Here is a 13704-nt window from a genome sequence, read left to right on the forward strand (position 1 = left end):
ACCTCACAGGCTAAATCCAAAGATAGGGAAGCCATCAACCAATACATGTGGTGACATGAATTTGTTGGAGGGTTGTCCACATTCTGCCTCACAGAGCCGCAGAAGTACTTTGGTAACCCGTGTCCACAATTTAAGGCTGAAAAGTCATAATATTATCTCTATTCTATTATATGCTTGGAAATGAAGCAATATGTTACGCACGTTCCAGATTATGTCCTTTTTTTTACACTAAAGTAGAAGTACAATTAGCAACAGTATCGGAATTACAATCACTGTGTTTCTGAAAGAGTGTTTTAATGGGACAGAGCATCCTTTTCACTTAAAAAAAGCAATTCAGTACACTGTGTACACTGGGGACAGCTCCACTGAAGGCTTTTGCTATTTTCTGTCTATGAATTAAACAAGTTACCCTTATGTAAATTTACACTCCAGAGACTTTAGTCCAGCTATTTTTCTTGCAACCCTGAAGACAAAATGCTGAATTCCTTAAAAAAAAAAAAACCTTGAGAAGTTAACAAAATCTCTGGGATGGCAAAACTAGGACAGCGTTGCTACTGGGAATCAAGCAGGGGGAGTCTCTGGGGCCTCCATTAGTTCTTGACCAAACTGAAAAGGGTCTTGCCCTAGTCCAATTTTTTTCCACTCCTCTTTTAACATATCATCAAATAGCTGAAATATGAGCACCTTAACTCCCCAGAGTGGGGCAGTATTCTGGGGAGACTGCACTCTTAGATCTAGCTTGCTGAGGAGTTTCTCCATATTGCTTACTGTCAGAAAGATAGAAAACCTGAAGTGCCTTGGGAGCATTGTCTCAGAAAATATTCCAAGTGGGGAGAAATCATTTTTCATGCTCTGGCTCCTGATCTCCTATATAGAGACTTTCCCTGCCCCAATGCAAGCTATAAGTGGACAGAGAGGCAGGAGACAGCTGAGGGCTTCCCACTGCCTGACCCTGAAAATCAGGTAGCTCAGGCAACCTGGCGCCCTCCAGATGTTTTTTTTTTTACTATGTCTACCATCAGCCCTAGACAGAATGGCAAATGGTCAGGGATTATGGGAGTCATAGTTCAAAACATCTGGAAAACACCAAATTGCTTTTTCCTGGGCTAGCTCATCTACCTTGCTTGTACTAGCCCTTCCTATCTCATTGCTCTGTTTGGAATTTCCAAACAGATCTTTGCTAGGCTGTGAGTTTTACATTAGCAAAGATCTTACAAGAAGATTAAACAATATTTTTTACATTCATGTTTCTCTTACCCCACAGGGCTGTTAGACATTCTACTAACATTATGTACATGCAAGGATGATTTTACTCACCCATTAAGCACCATAGTGGTTAAATAGCCTTATTATGATATCCTGAGCACTGAATCTACCACACTGATATGTGCAGTTAAAAAACTAGGTAGGTCCCTGCAATGGCAGCTTGGCAATCAGGGGAAAGAGCCAAGAGAAGGGGACGTGGCCATCTGGGTAACCTCAGAGGACTGCACTGGACCCCAAGTGGGCTGGATTTGGTCCACAGGCCTGAGGTTCAGCACCCCTGCTCTACACTTTCTACCCCAAATCAGCACTGCATCTCAAGATTTCCTTTTAAAATTGCACACTCTCCATTCAACAGCTTTTAACAAGGGAAGAAAAGAGATATGCATCTGAACTTACTTGATGTCACTTCTGGACTTCCTTTCAAATTCATCATTTTTGGTATGGAAGGCCCATATACATCTGCATCAAGCAAGCCAACTGCTTTTGTCTGTGGAAGAAAAAGTACAGACACCATCATACCATTAATCAAATAACAGGAAAAATTATGCACGCTAACTGTAACCAACGTTAATTTTAGTTCTAATTTCACTATGGTTACTTATAAGCCAGGAAGTGTGGCACTTTAAATCTGACAAGCATTACAGTCAATTGCCCAACACAACTGTCTTTTTGAATTTTGCTATATAGTTCTTGGCTCAAAAAACATACCAAAAAGTGCATTTTAGGATAAAATACATATGTGTCCTTTGAGAGGAAATCTGTTTAAAAATACTTATTTAAATATGAATGTTCAGGCAGATATTTTTTTATTGCAGATTAATACAGAAACAAGACAGAACAGACTTGTATATGAACACATGCAACACTGACAGAGACTGGCAACAGACAGGTCCATCCATTCTTTTATGTAGCATAAGCTCTTTATAGAGTAGTTTATCAAATGCATGAAGTAGTGGATGTATGTACATTCACACACATGTATGTATGCATGTGATTACAGAGAAAAGAGTTTGAAAAAGTGGGGCAGGAGATGCTATACATGCATCACATTTTATGCAGAGCCCAAGATAAAATTGGTGTGACCAATACTAACTGCAGTCACTGGTGATAAATTAGCATAGCAAGAAAGAAATAACGTATACCAAAAGAAGGACAATTACTTTATGTAGTGAGAAAGCCACTCCAAATAAATTATGCTCAAATTCAATACTATCAAAATGTGCTAATGAGTTCAATAAATAAATAAATAAAATAATAGAACAGAATAATGCCATAGAATGGTAGGGTTGGAGGGGGCCTATAAGACCATCGAGTCCAAATACCTCATTGGTTTCATGTTAGTACTTTCCTTTTAAGTCTTTTTGTTGAAATACGTTGACTATACTTAAAAGTCACATTTATAGGGATACTGTGATCAAGTTGTGTTGCTTTCACTCTCAGATCTAGCCAATTCTGTAATTGAGATCACAGAAGAACATGGAGGCCAGGACAGACAGGCATCATCTTTGTAGCATTTGGCATAGTTTACTTATTTCAGGTTTGCCTTAGCAAATTTTTACCCTGCAGGCACAGTTCACATTAGAAGTTCCTGATCTCTATTTGCAGCACTCCATTTCCTAGAGGATATGGGCTATTCTGTTAAGGGGTGCTGATATGATTACCTTCGGGTCTCTTCCAGCTTTACATTTCTATCTGGTTTTTAAAAGAGATAGCAAACAGGATGATTGAGTGTAATTGCTCTCAGTTATTACATACTGTTGGACAGTAGGCAATAAATTGCCGGAAAGGAGGATTAGATAAAACATTAGGAATGCTTTCTAACTATAAGAGTGTTTAAACAATGAAGCAAATGACTTTGGAAAACTATAAATTATTTTTCTTAGGCCTTTACAAGGAGACTAGATACGTACAACGCCTTAAGCACAGCAACTCCTAGATGAACCTTAAGGTTGAGATAGTTCATCATTTCTGGTAGCACTTTTAATTCTTTTTAGTGAGAATAACATGGCTCCGGGAGAGAGCGTAGGACAGGAAGGCCTGGCGTGCTATGGTCCATGGGGTCACGAAGAGTCGGACACGACTGAACGACTGAACAACAACAACAAAGAGCAGGGAGGGAGCCCAAAGTCCTAAGCCACTCAGATCCAAATTCTGAGCAAAAACACAGAACTAGATTCCACAATAGGTATACATCATGAACATTTGAATATATTTCTTTATTCTGTATATTTTATTTGGTTTCTGCTAGCTATGAGGTGGAACAGGAGCTATGGTGGGCAACAAAGATCCAACAGGGCAAAGCCAGTGGGGCCAGTGGATGCAACATGGGAACAATGATTCTGTACACCTAAGAAATGTTGAAAGACAAGCTTTTAAAATAACTATGAGAGCTTTCATTTAATGAATGACAGCCTTTATGAAGAACATTTTATACTACTACTACTAATAAAGAATGGATAAAGTAGTAATGCTCCAAGCTCCACCCACTTGACCTACCCAAAAGTATCCCTGGCTGGATTTTTTCAAAATGGCTTATCACCCTTATCATGCTTAAGACATCCTAAAAAGAGTCTCCCTTTAGATATAATGTACAGCTATGAGAGTGGAAGTCCACACACACAGTAAGACTTTCCTGGCCTCTCTTCACCAGTGCACAGAATAAATATATTCAAATGTACATAACATATACTTATTGTGGAATCTAGTTCTGGGATGGAGCATAGGGCGCTACAGCAGGAGAGAGGAATCACTACAATTCAAGGGCCAGCCTTGCCTGAGTGGAAGTGCCTTTCTGTTCATGCAAGGCACCTTTGGATGCAACCACATGACTGCAAGCATGGCAGGGTGCCAGAGTAGAGTAACTTAAGAAAGTTCTTATTTAAAGGAAGGCTTTCATCATAAGCAGTGCTTCTAAACTTAAAAATAGATGTTCTTGTTCAATTTGTACCTTTCTGGACACTGATGATTCAGACACACTAAAATATACAGAGACACTTGGGCTTGGCAACAAGATTATAGTAGGCTTTTTTGTTATGAGGCATTAACTGATTTTCCATTCATTTCTTTGAAGTATTACTGAAAATGTAGCAGCCCCGTCTAGCAAGGAAAGCTAGCTGTGGTCCTGAACTCCAACCCCCTGACCTCTGGAAAAATCTCATCAGTTGCCCCTACCCACCCCCAGCTTCTGAAGCTTGACCTGGCCAACACAAGCAACTGGATTATCTTAACACTTCTGATTCTATAGCTTCTGCTGCTTCATGATCTGCCTTTGCTTGATGCTGTATGTCTTATTTATGCTTACTGTCAGGGATTCAACAATTTTGGATGGTTGCCAACCACTGTTCCTAGCAGCCAATCAAGTTGAGCTTTTTTCTTCAAAGACGAAGTGCAGCCACTGCCCATCAAGGGGGGGTTTACATGAAAGAAGCAATGCGCAGATGTGTGTGCACATGTTTGTAACAACCTCTCCCACTCAGTCCATGACACCAGTGTTGTAACCTGGCCCAAGACATAGTCTAGCACTATTTTGAAAGAGATGTTCTGTCTCCTTGTGCTGCTGGCATCTTTTAACAAGCAAGTAGATCCCTACTGGCTGCCAAGCTATATTCACAGACCACTAAATACAGTGCCAGGTTATAGGCAGGAATTACCAACTTTTCATCATTATGCTCTTGTACCTTCAATGATGAGTAGAAGACAAATGTTGGCAGGTACTGCTTTTGAAATCTATGCAGTAGCGTAACCCCTTTTCTGGGGGGGGGGGAGTTTTATTAAAAACACAAAAGCTGGGCTGGATCAGACCAGAGGCCTATCTGTTCCAGTATTCTATTCACACAGTAGCCACCCAGCTGCCTGGATGAAGCCCACAAGTAGGACCTAAGTGCAATAGCACCCTTCTGGTCATGTTCACCAGTAACTTCCTCCGATACCGGAGATAATATATAGCTTGCATGACTAGTAGCCATTGATAGCTTCATCCTTCATGAATTTGTCCGATCCACTTTTAAAGCCATCCAACGGTTTAAATGGTGGCCATTACTACATCTTGATACCATAGTTTAATGATGTGTTGTGTGAATTAGTGCTTCCTATTATCTGCCCCGAATTATCTGTCCATTCAGGCTTATTAGATGACTCCAGGTTCTAGTATGAGAAAGGGAGGAAAAACATCCCCCTATCCACTTTACCCACACCATGCATACATTTATACTCAATCATGGCTGCCCATTACCTGCATTTGTTCTAAAGAAATCTATTCTATAACCCGTGTGTGTGTGTGTGTGTGTGTGCATGTGTATGTATGAGAGAGAGAGAGAGAGAGAGAGAGAGAGAGAATGACTGACTGACTGACTGACTGACATTCTGATGAGACTGACTGACTGGCAAATAAATTCACTTCAACTCATTATTTATTTAAAAGGTTTTTAACCTGCCTTTCAGGGCCCATTGCCTTCATGAGGAGGATTACAATATTATAAAAACATTCACATTCTCACACACACACATACAGAGAGAGAGAGAGAGAGAGAGAAAGAAAGATTGAGAGAGAACACAGAGTAGCTAGTATTTTAAGCATGAAATGCAGACTGGAATAAATGTGTCTTTGCTTTTTTTTTTCTTCAAAACAAAACCCAGCAGTGACACAACCATATGGGGAGGGCATTCCAAAGGTGTGAGGCCATCACTGAGAAAGCTCTATCCATAGTACCCACCAGCCTAACAGAGGGGACTTGCTGGTGAGCCAGAGGATAGGGCCTCTGATGCTGATCTTAATGCTTGGGCAAGCTCATATAGGTGTAGGTGGTCCTTCAGACAATGTGGTCTCAAATCACTGAAGGTAAAAACCAGCACCTTGAACTGGGATCAAAATCTAACAAAAAGCCAATGTAAGCTAGCTTTGCTACCAGAGGATATCCTAAGGCCAACACTAATGCTTGCTGGCCCCACCTCTGTGCACATCCTTCTAGAAACAAGTTATGGCTCTAGTACTGTATGCATACTGGCAGAGATCCCTGAAAGACTCCACTACAGAGTCCCCTACCTTACAGTAAACTGAGGCAGGTGCCTCATGCAACCAGTGTTGGGTGCCATTATGGGTGGCAGACATGTTGGTTTTTGGGGGCAGAATCTGAGCTCTTGCACAGTTCCTGTTCATTTCCATTTGATTTGCACCAGATAATTTCTCATAAGTTGTCCCATGGTTAATTAATTAATCATGGGTTAATTAGAAGCAAAGAGGAGCTGGCTTTTTATCTCAGGTACTAAAATAAATGTCTTGTCTGACCAGGTCTTGGTGCCAACTTTTGTGCTACATACAATATGAACAGAGAAAGTGAAAATATCTATTATGGCTTTGAAATTTAAATAGGTCTTGTCATAAGCATAGGCCATATACAGAGTCTAGATTTTTTTTAAAAAATGGAGGTTTAACTGCACGACATAGATGTACCTATGTTTGATCAAAACCACACTGAAACAGAAAAATTAGTGTGTTTCTGTGAGCAATGATATCATACCATCTTCAAGACTGTAAGAGAACAATTGTCACAGTCATAGCTTAACATCATGACTGCACAATCCACCAATACCATATCCTGAACTACTTGATGTACATGTCAGCTGGGAGACAGTACCATTTTAGGTAATCATGCAGATCAAAGCAAATATCTCATTTAGCACGTTTCCCCCCAAAAATCATGTTTCTTTACAATGTATGAAGCTATTTAAAATCCCATTGGAGTTACTCTGACAGATTATACTGTTTCATGTCTACTACACGAAAGCCGCAATTTAAGAGACAGGGAAGCCACATGTTCATGCCAGATTTCAACACCATTTTTGAATTCCTTTGTTCTCAGACAAAACACATAATTTACCTGATTATGAAGATTCATGACTCATTTCTTTTATCTGCATTTGCAGCTAATCAAACCCCTTCAAATAGTCACCCTAATGCTTTATCTGCTAATTACCGTTCGAAAGACAAATATTTGGAGACTTGCCTACCTTGTCCTTAAACCTAACTTGTACTCTTTTTCAGTCTAAAGGTTGTCTCATTTTAATGGCCAAAAAGATCCTGGAGTAGACTCAGGAAGCCAACACAATGAAGTCAGACTGAGAAAAGCTCTGAGATTAGACTGACAATGTCATCTTTGAATACTGCACACATCTCAAAATTTAAAAATGCTTCACAAGTGAGGTACATCAGTCTTCAACACCTGACTAGTAGCCATTGATAGCCTTGTTGTCCATGAATAAATCTAATCCTCTTTTAAATCCATCCAAGTTGGTGGCAGTCGCTACATCTACTCTGGAGAACACCAGCTCACCTGGGCTAGCTTATTTACCTTGCCTATACTAGCCCATCCTTTCTCAATGCCCTTATCCTCGATAGACAGTCGTTTTATTGGGGGGGGGGGGACACAATATAGTGGTTTCAACAGATGAATTCAGATGGTACAGTGGCACAGAGTTACCAATTTCCCTGGATTTTCACTTCTGCTAACCTCTTGGATTCTCTGCAGAATTAATCCCTTTTCTTGGGGCTCCTGTTTTTAAGGATACTGGCAAACAAGTTTAAATGTTCCCATAAATTCCAATGACAGAAATGTAGAGAGGATTCAAACATACACAGATATACACTTACACAAATATTTTCATTCCTTCATTCATTGGAATGGTTTCACATGAACAACAACCTTGATGCTTTTATGAACATGCACCAAAAGTTAGTTCTAAACATTTTTGTTTTTTTAACTGAAATTAGAATTTCAGAAACAGATCCAGAAGACCCCTCTTAAGTTCATTTCATACATCTCTTAATTAGTCAACTATTTTTACCCATGCTCCCTCTCCCTCCTCTCATCACCACTTTTGCAATACTTTAAGATACCACATTCAAACCCGCCAAAAAGAAGATAGGTATCACAAATGCAATGTTATATATCAAGTTGCCATCGTGAAAATATATTATTTTTATTGTATCAAACACTTCTTTGTCCATTTGCAAGTCTATATCCAAGTCTACTAACACTTTGACAGATAACTGTTTACCATTCTTTCACTCTGCTTTCCCATTCCCTTTTCTTTAAACGGATTGTGTTGTTAACAAGAGGTGTGCGTGTTTTATAAACAGATTTCATGATGTCATGGCCAGAGTGCCATAGTGGGAGAAATACAGAATTTGGTTTATTGAGCTCCCTCTGCTGGCTGCTTATTCCTCCAGAGCTCTTAATATAAAATGGCCTGGCTTTGTTTGCAGGAGCAATCCTGGTTTTCTAGTATGTCTTGCTGGTAGTAACATTTCCCTACTTTCTCTTATTTTGCCTTTTGAGAAGGTGCCTTTTAAAAAAAGTAATTGACATGTGCACCAGAATGGCTATTCTTCAGCCTCCCCTCTCTGGTCTCCATAAGTTAAACCTTTAATTTGGGGAGCAGCCAGTTTACTAACACAGTTTACTTCAGAGGCCAGGCAAGAATAGACTGTTACATTGTAAATGATTACTGTAGCCTTCCCCAGGAAGGCTGAGCGAAGGAAGATAGATGCTTTTGAACTGTGGTGTTGGAGGAAAATTCTGAGAGTGCCTTGGACTGCAAGATCAAACCAGTCCATACTCCAGGAAATAAAGCCAGGCTGCTCACTTGAGGGAATGATATTAAAGGCAAAACTGAAGTACTTTGGCCACATCATGAGAAGACAGGACACCCTGGAGAAGATGCTGATGCTAGGGAAAGTGGAAGGCAAAAGGAAGAGGGGCCGACCAAGGGCAAGATGGATGGATGATATTCTGGAGGTGACAGACTCGACCTTGGGGGAGCTGGGGGTGGCGACGGCCGACAGGAAGCTCTAGCGTGGGCTGGTCCATGAAGTCACGAAGAGTCGGAAGCGACTGAACGAATAAACAAGCCTTCCCCAACCTGGCGCCCTCCAGATGTGTTAGGCTACAACTCCCATCAGCCCCAGCAGCTGCAGCAGTGGCTATGCTAGCTGGGGATAATGGGAGTTGTGCCTTCCAGATGTGTCGAGCTACCAGATAAGGGAAGGCTGCATGACAGTATATAGCAAGCACAGAAGAGTCTTGTAAGTGTGAAGGTGAGGATGCAGTGAGCCTTGGAAAGTGGATTTGGAATAAGGGTGTTACACATAGATGAGTGTCCCTGTCTTAATCTGTGAAACTGACTCACTCTTGCCTTCACTTACCTCCCTTTCTCAGTGGTTCTCCAAGGGCTAATTTTAGATGTTTGTACCTGAAATGATCTTTTTTCCACCTATTTTGTGAGGACCTCAAGCATGCACAGAGTGCACACCAGGGAACTGCACCACAGCCCTCCTTGGTAAAAGGGATTTTTAAAGCAGGCTGACTAGAGAGTTTCTGCATGCAGTGACAGCATAAGCACATTTCCCCAACTGGATTTGTGCCATCCTTCGTCACGCACAGCTGGTGTTTGCTCACTAAAATATTTTGTTCATAAACAAACAATCTTGATGTATTATGGTTCGCTTCTATTTATTTGAGTTGTTTCTGCTATAAAAAAATTGTCTGTGGTGATGCAGCTTTCATAAAACAGTTGCCCTAGCAAGTCAGCCTGGCAGGAAAGCCAAACGTTCCTTAGAGGGCTCCTGGGGGAGCAGAACTGGCTGGCTACTGCCATTGCAAAAGGATTAAAAAGAATGTGCTGTCAAAACTAAACAGGCAATTAAGGAGGAAGATACTAGGGTAACTTTGGGGTGGGTGGGATGTTGGAAGCAGCAGAGATGTAGACAGTCTTAAAAGATCATGCCCATTCTTGCCACTAATTAACTAAGCCAACTATAACAACTAGCTAACTCAAAGTTGTTACAGATCTAGCGACCCAGGACTAGCCCAAATGCTCCATTTGCTTAAAGCAATACTTGACCTTTATATTTGTTACCGAAGAAGAATTTTCCATCAATTAAGGTATTTTACCCACAGTGAGAGGTAGTCACAGACACAATCTTACTTAAAACAGCTCTGGAATTTGAGTACTAAAGCCAGCTGTACTAATGATACCTGTGTAGCCACTGCAGTACTGCACACATTCTCACTAAAATACAGATGTGTCTATGTGGAAGATTTGAACAGCAATAGATTTATATCCACTGTGCATATAACGTCTCCTCAGTCCATATGACTCCAGTAAAGGGATGGGAGGAAAATCGCAAATATAACATTTTTGGATGTATCTTATGGGCCCGTTGGGCTAAAATGCAGCATAAAAAATGGAGATCATTAAAATCTATTTCTGCATATATGCACAGGATCGCAATTTACACATTTAAGCTTGCCTGGAATAGACTTGAGTGCAAATCTAAGGTAACATTTATAACTTTCAAAAGCGGAAAGATTGGGGGGGGCACTTATATTTCCCCAATTAGTGACAGAATTCAGGAACCCACAGCGTCTCAGCCCACAACATCCCTGTAATGCTGGTTTACAATCGTGTATAATATTTTGGAAATAATATTTTTTAACTGCATTTTGAGAAGTTACACAAACACAGCAATTTGCGCATATCTGCCACTCAGAAACAGCCGCAACAGCTTGCTGTGAAACAAAGATAAGGTGAATCTGGTGTCTGAACCAGAATCTTGAGAATGTAATATCTCTTTTGAGAAAGAGGAAACTAAGCCTATGTACTGTAGATTCTATCTAGGTTCTCTGTCAGTCACAGAGAACCCCAGCAAAACTCCCTTCTCCTTCTCATTTGTACTGTGTGTAACTAAAGTGAAACTCACTCACTGGTACATTCTAAAAAGACCTTCCATGCCTTATATACAAATTCTATTACAAGCCATGGACAAATCTAGCATTCCTAATCTTGCTAAATAAGGCATCATCACATTTCAAAGTTGAGACAAAGGCAAATTTCTGACCTAAATTTACCTTGTATATTATTACACATTTAAATTTAAATATGAGACATTTTGCTTTTCAATGTCATGACATTCTTTATTGTTATTATGTCACAATCAAGACACACTGATAAATAACCAAAGATACTATGACTCAGATCCTCAATTTTTGTTCTGTTCATGCAAGGAGCTTCAGTTCCTGGAAGAAGAGCTGCACTCATGGAGCAAAGAGTTAGGGTCCAGGCCTACAAAAATAATACTTAGCATTTATGAAGTATTCACAAAGCACACTTTCAAAGCATTTCACAGATATTATCTCAGTAATTCTTACAACTGTGCAAGGTAAGCATGTATTTTTTTATCTTCACATTGCACATATGGGGCCAAAACGGAGAATAATGTAAGGCCACAGTGAGATCAAGTGGCAAAATTTGAAGTAGAAACTACCCAGATCATTCTCCACACCCTTAGTCACGCTACTCACCCCATTTATCATGCAAACCTACACAATCAGTAAATACTTGGGAAACCTCATCTTTTCACTAAGGTGAAAATAAAGTGAAGAATGCTTGTAGAACTTTTATTTTTCTTGAGGAACACAGAAGCAGCAGAACTTCTACATATACAACTCCTGTTCACCAGGATTAGCTGTTGTGTGCTCAGCCTATTGTGTCTCCACTGTGAATTGCTCTGTCTGCAATATCAAGCATTAATTATGAAACATTTTCTACGCAGTGTTTGAGGACTTGCCAGGTGACTCCCATTAGTGTCAATCAAGCAATTAATTCCAATACAGTGATTTTAAAAATTTACTTCTGTATCAAACATTAATGAAACATCTGTTACACTCACATTGTTTCTCTCTTTTTCTCCAGTCCTGGCAAACCTGACAGATTTTCAAGAAACTTTTCATAGTCTAGTAAATCCATGAAGAGCATTCTAATCTTACTTCATCGGCCTCAATTTAATATTATGCTTTTTTGCTGTAAGCCCGAGCACGTTTCAAATAAATTTCGGTTTCATACATACGGACTGTGTGTTATTTCCTTATACACCAGCAAGAGATAGCACGACTACTTTACTTACTATAATTACTACGACTCCCTTATTCACCATACAAGCATAGCTAACATAGTGGAGCATGCATGCTGGCAGTGAAGAAAGTTGTAATCCAACACATCTGGACGGCACTTGGCCGGGGAAGGCTGGTTTAGGGTGCAGCCCTGTGCATTTTTACAAAGAAAAAAGTCCTACAGTTCCCAGCATGCCCTAACCTGCCAAACTCAGGCACCAATTCTTAAAGTTAAACAGTACTTCTTATCCTGATCAGCTGGAAACAGTTCAGGGAGGGAAGGAGCATGTGGAGCTGAGGGAACAGCCCAGCTTCCCATCTCCCTGTTCTGCAGCCTGATGGACCAGCCTGGTGACAGTTGTGGGAAGGGCCTGCTGGAGCTGGTCTTTCAGAAGGGCTGACAGAGTGGCCCTGCTTCCAAATAAACCCAGTTCAAGGGGGGGGGAAGGTTTGCTGGTCTTTTAGGGCACAATCCTATGCATTTTTAGACAGAAAAAAATCCTACAACTCCCAGTATTCACCAGCCAGCCATGCTGGGAATTGTAGGACTTTCTTCTGTCTAAACATTCACAAGATTGTGCCTTTAGAGACTGAGCTATGAGCCAGGAATCTCCTATTCAAATCTTATCTGTAGCCTCACCTCATTTCATTTATTACATTTCAATGCTGCCCAGTAGCCAGAGCTCTCTGGGCAGTTCACAGCTTGATAAAACACATACAAAACCTTTAATATTCAGAAATGTAAAACAAGTTAAAACAATTGACAAGAAAACTATTAGGATCCCATAAGAAACCCAAACTCCCTGTCATATGCTGTCAAATGCCTAGGAGTAGAGAGTAGAGAGTCTTTACCTCTGAGGAAGTACTTAGAAGAGTGCTGCAGATTTTGACCATAGTGTATGGGTAGAGAGCGTCGGCTATTGGGTGGCATAAAAATGTAATTAATAAATAAACTACCAGGAGAGGTGTTCCATCAGGTACTGTGGTCCCAAGGCCTTATAGGTCAATGCCAGCAGCTTGAATTAGGCTTGGAGGCATACAGGCAGCCAGCGCAACTGGGCCAGAATCAATGTTATATGCTCAGACCTTCTGGTCCCCGTTATCAATCTGATCGCCACATTTTGCATAAGCTGCAGTTTCTGAACAGTCTTAAATGTCAGCCCCGCATAGAATGCATTCCAGTAACCTAATAGAACAGAGACTACTGAAGCCAGACACGGATGTGACTGGGCCGACAGATGAAGCTGATAGAAGGCACTCTGTGCCACTGAGGCCTCCTGTGCCTCAAGTAACAATGATACTCCAGCAGAACCCCCAAGCTACGAACCTGCTACGTCAGCAGGAGAGGAACCCCATCAAGAACAGGACGAACACCCTCCATATGGGCAGAAGAACCACCCACTAAGAACATCTCAGTCTTGTTCACTTTATTGTTAGTCTTTATCTAGTCCATTATCGCAGCCAGGCACCCATCTAGCACATCCACAGCCTC

General features: G+C 40.8%; 1 protein-coding gene across 4 annotated transcripts in view; it reads right to left on the minus strand.

The window, feature by feature from the left end:
* The window catches only part of NUBPL (NUBP iron-sulfur cluster assembly factor, mitochondrial), a 73701-nt gene that overhangs the window by 48914 nt on the left and 11083 nt on the right, over nt 1-13704 (minus strand). For all 4 annotated transcript variants that reach the window (XM_084843963.1, XM_084843947.1, XM_084843957.1 and 1 more), the window contains one exon: nt 1663-1753. In XM_084843963.1, the coding sequence (XP_084700089.1) occupies nt 1663-1753 (91 nt within the window). The remainder of the gene's footprint in view (nt 1-1662; nt 1754-13704) is intronic.

The sequence above is a fragment of the Heloderma suspectum genome, chromosome 1 (assembly GCF_057233095.1).
Source record: "Heloderma suspectum isolate Gila_16-S chromosome 1, 16-S_ref, whole genome shotgun sequence".
Classification (NCBI taxonomy): Eukaryota; Metazoa; Chordata; class Lepidosauria; order Squamata; family Helodermatidae; genus Heloderma; species Heloderma suspectum.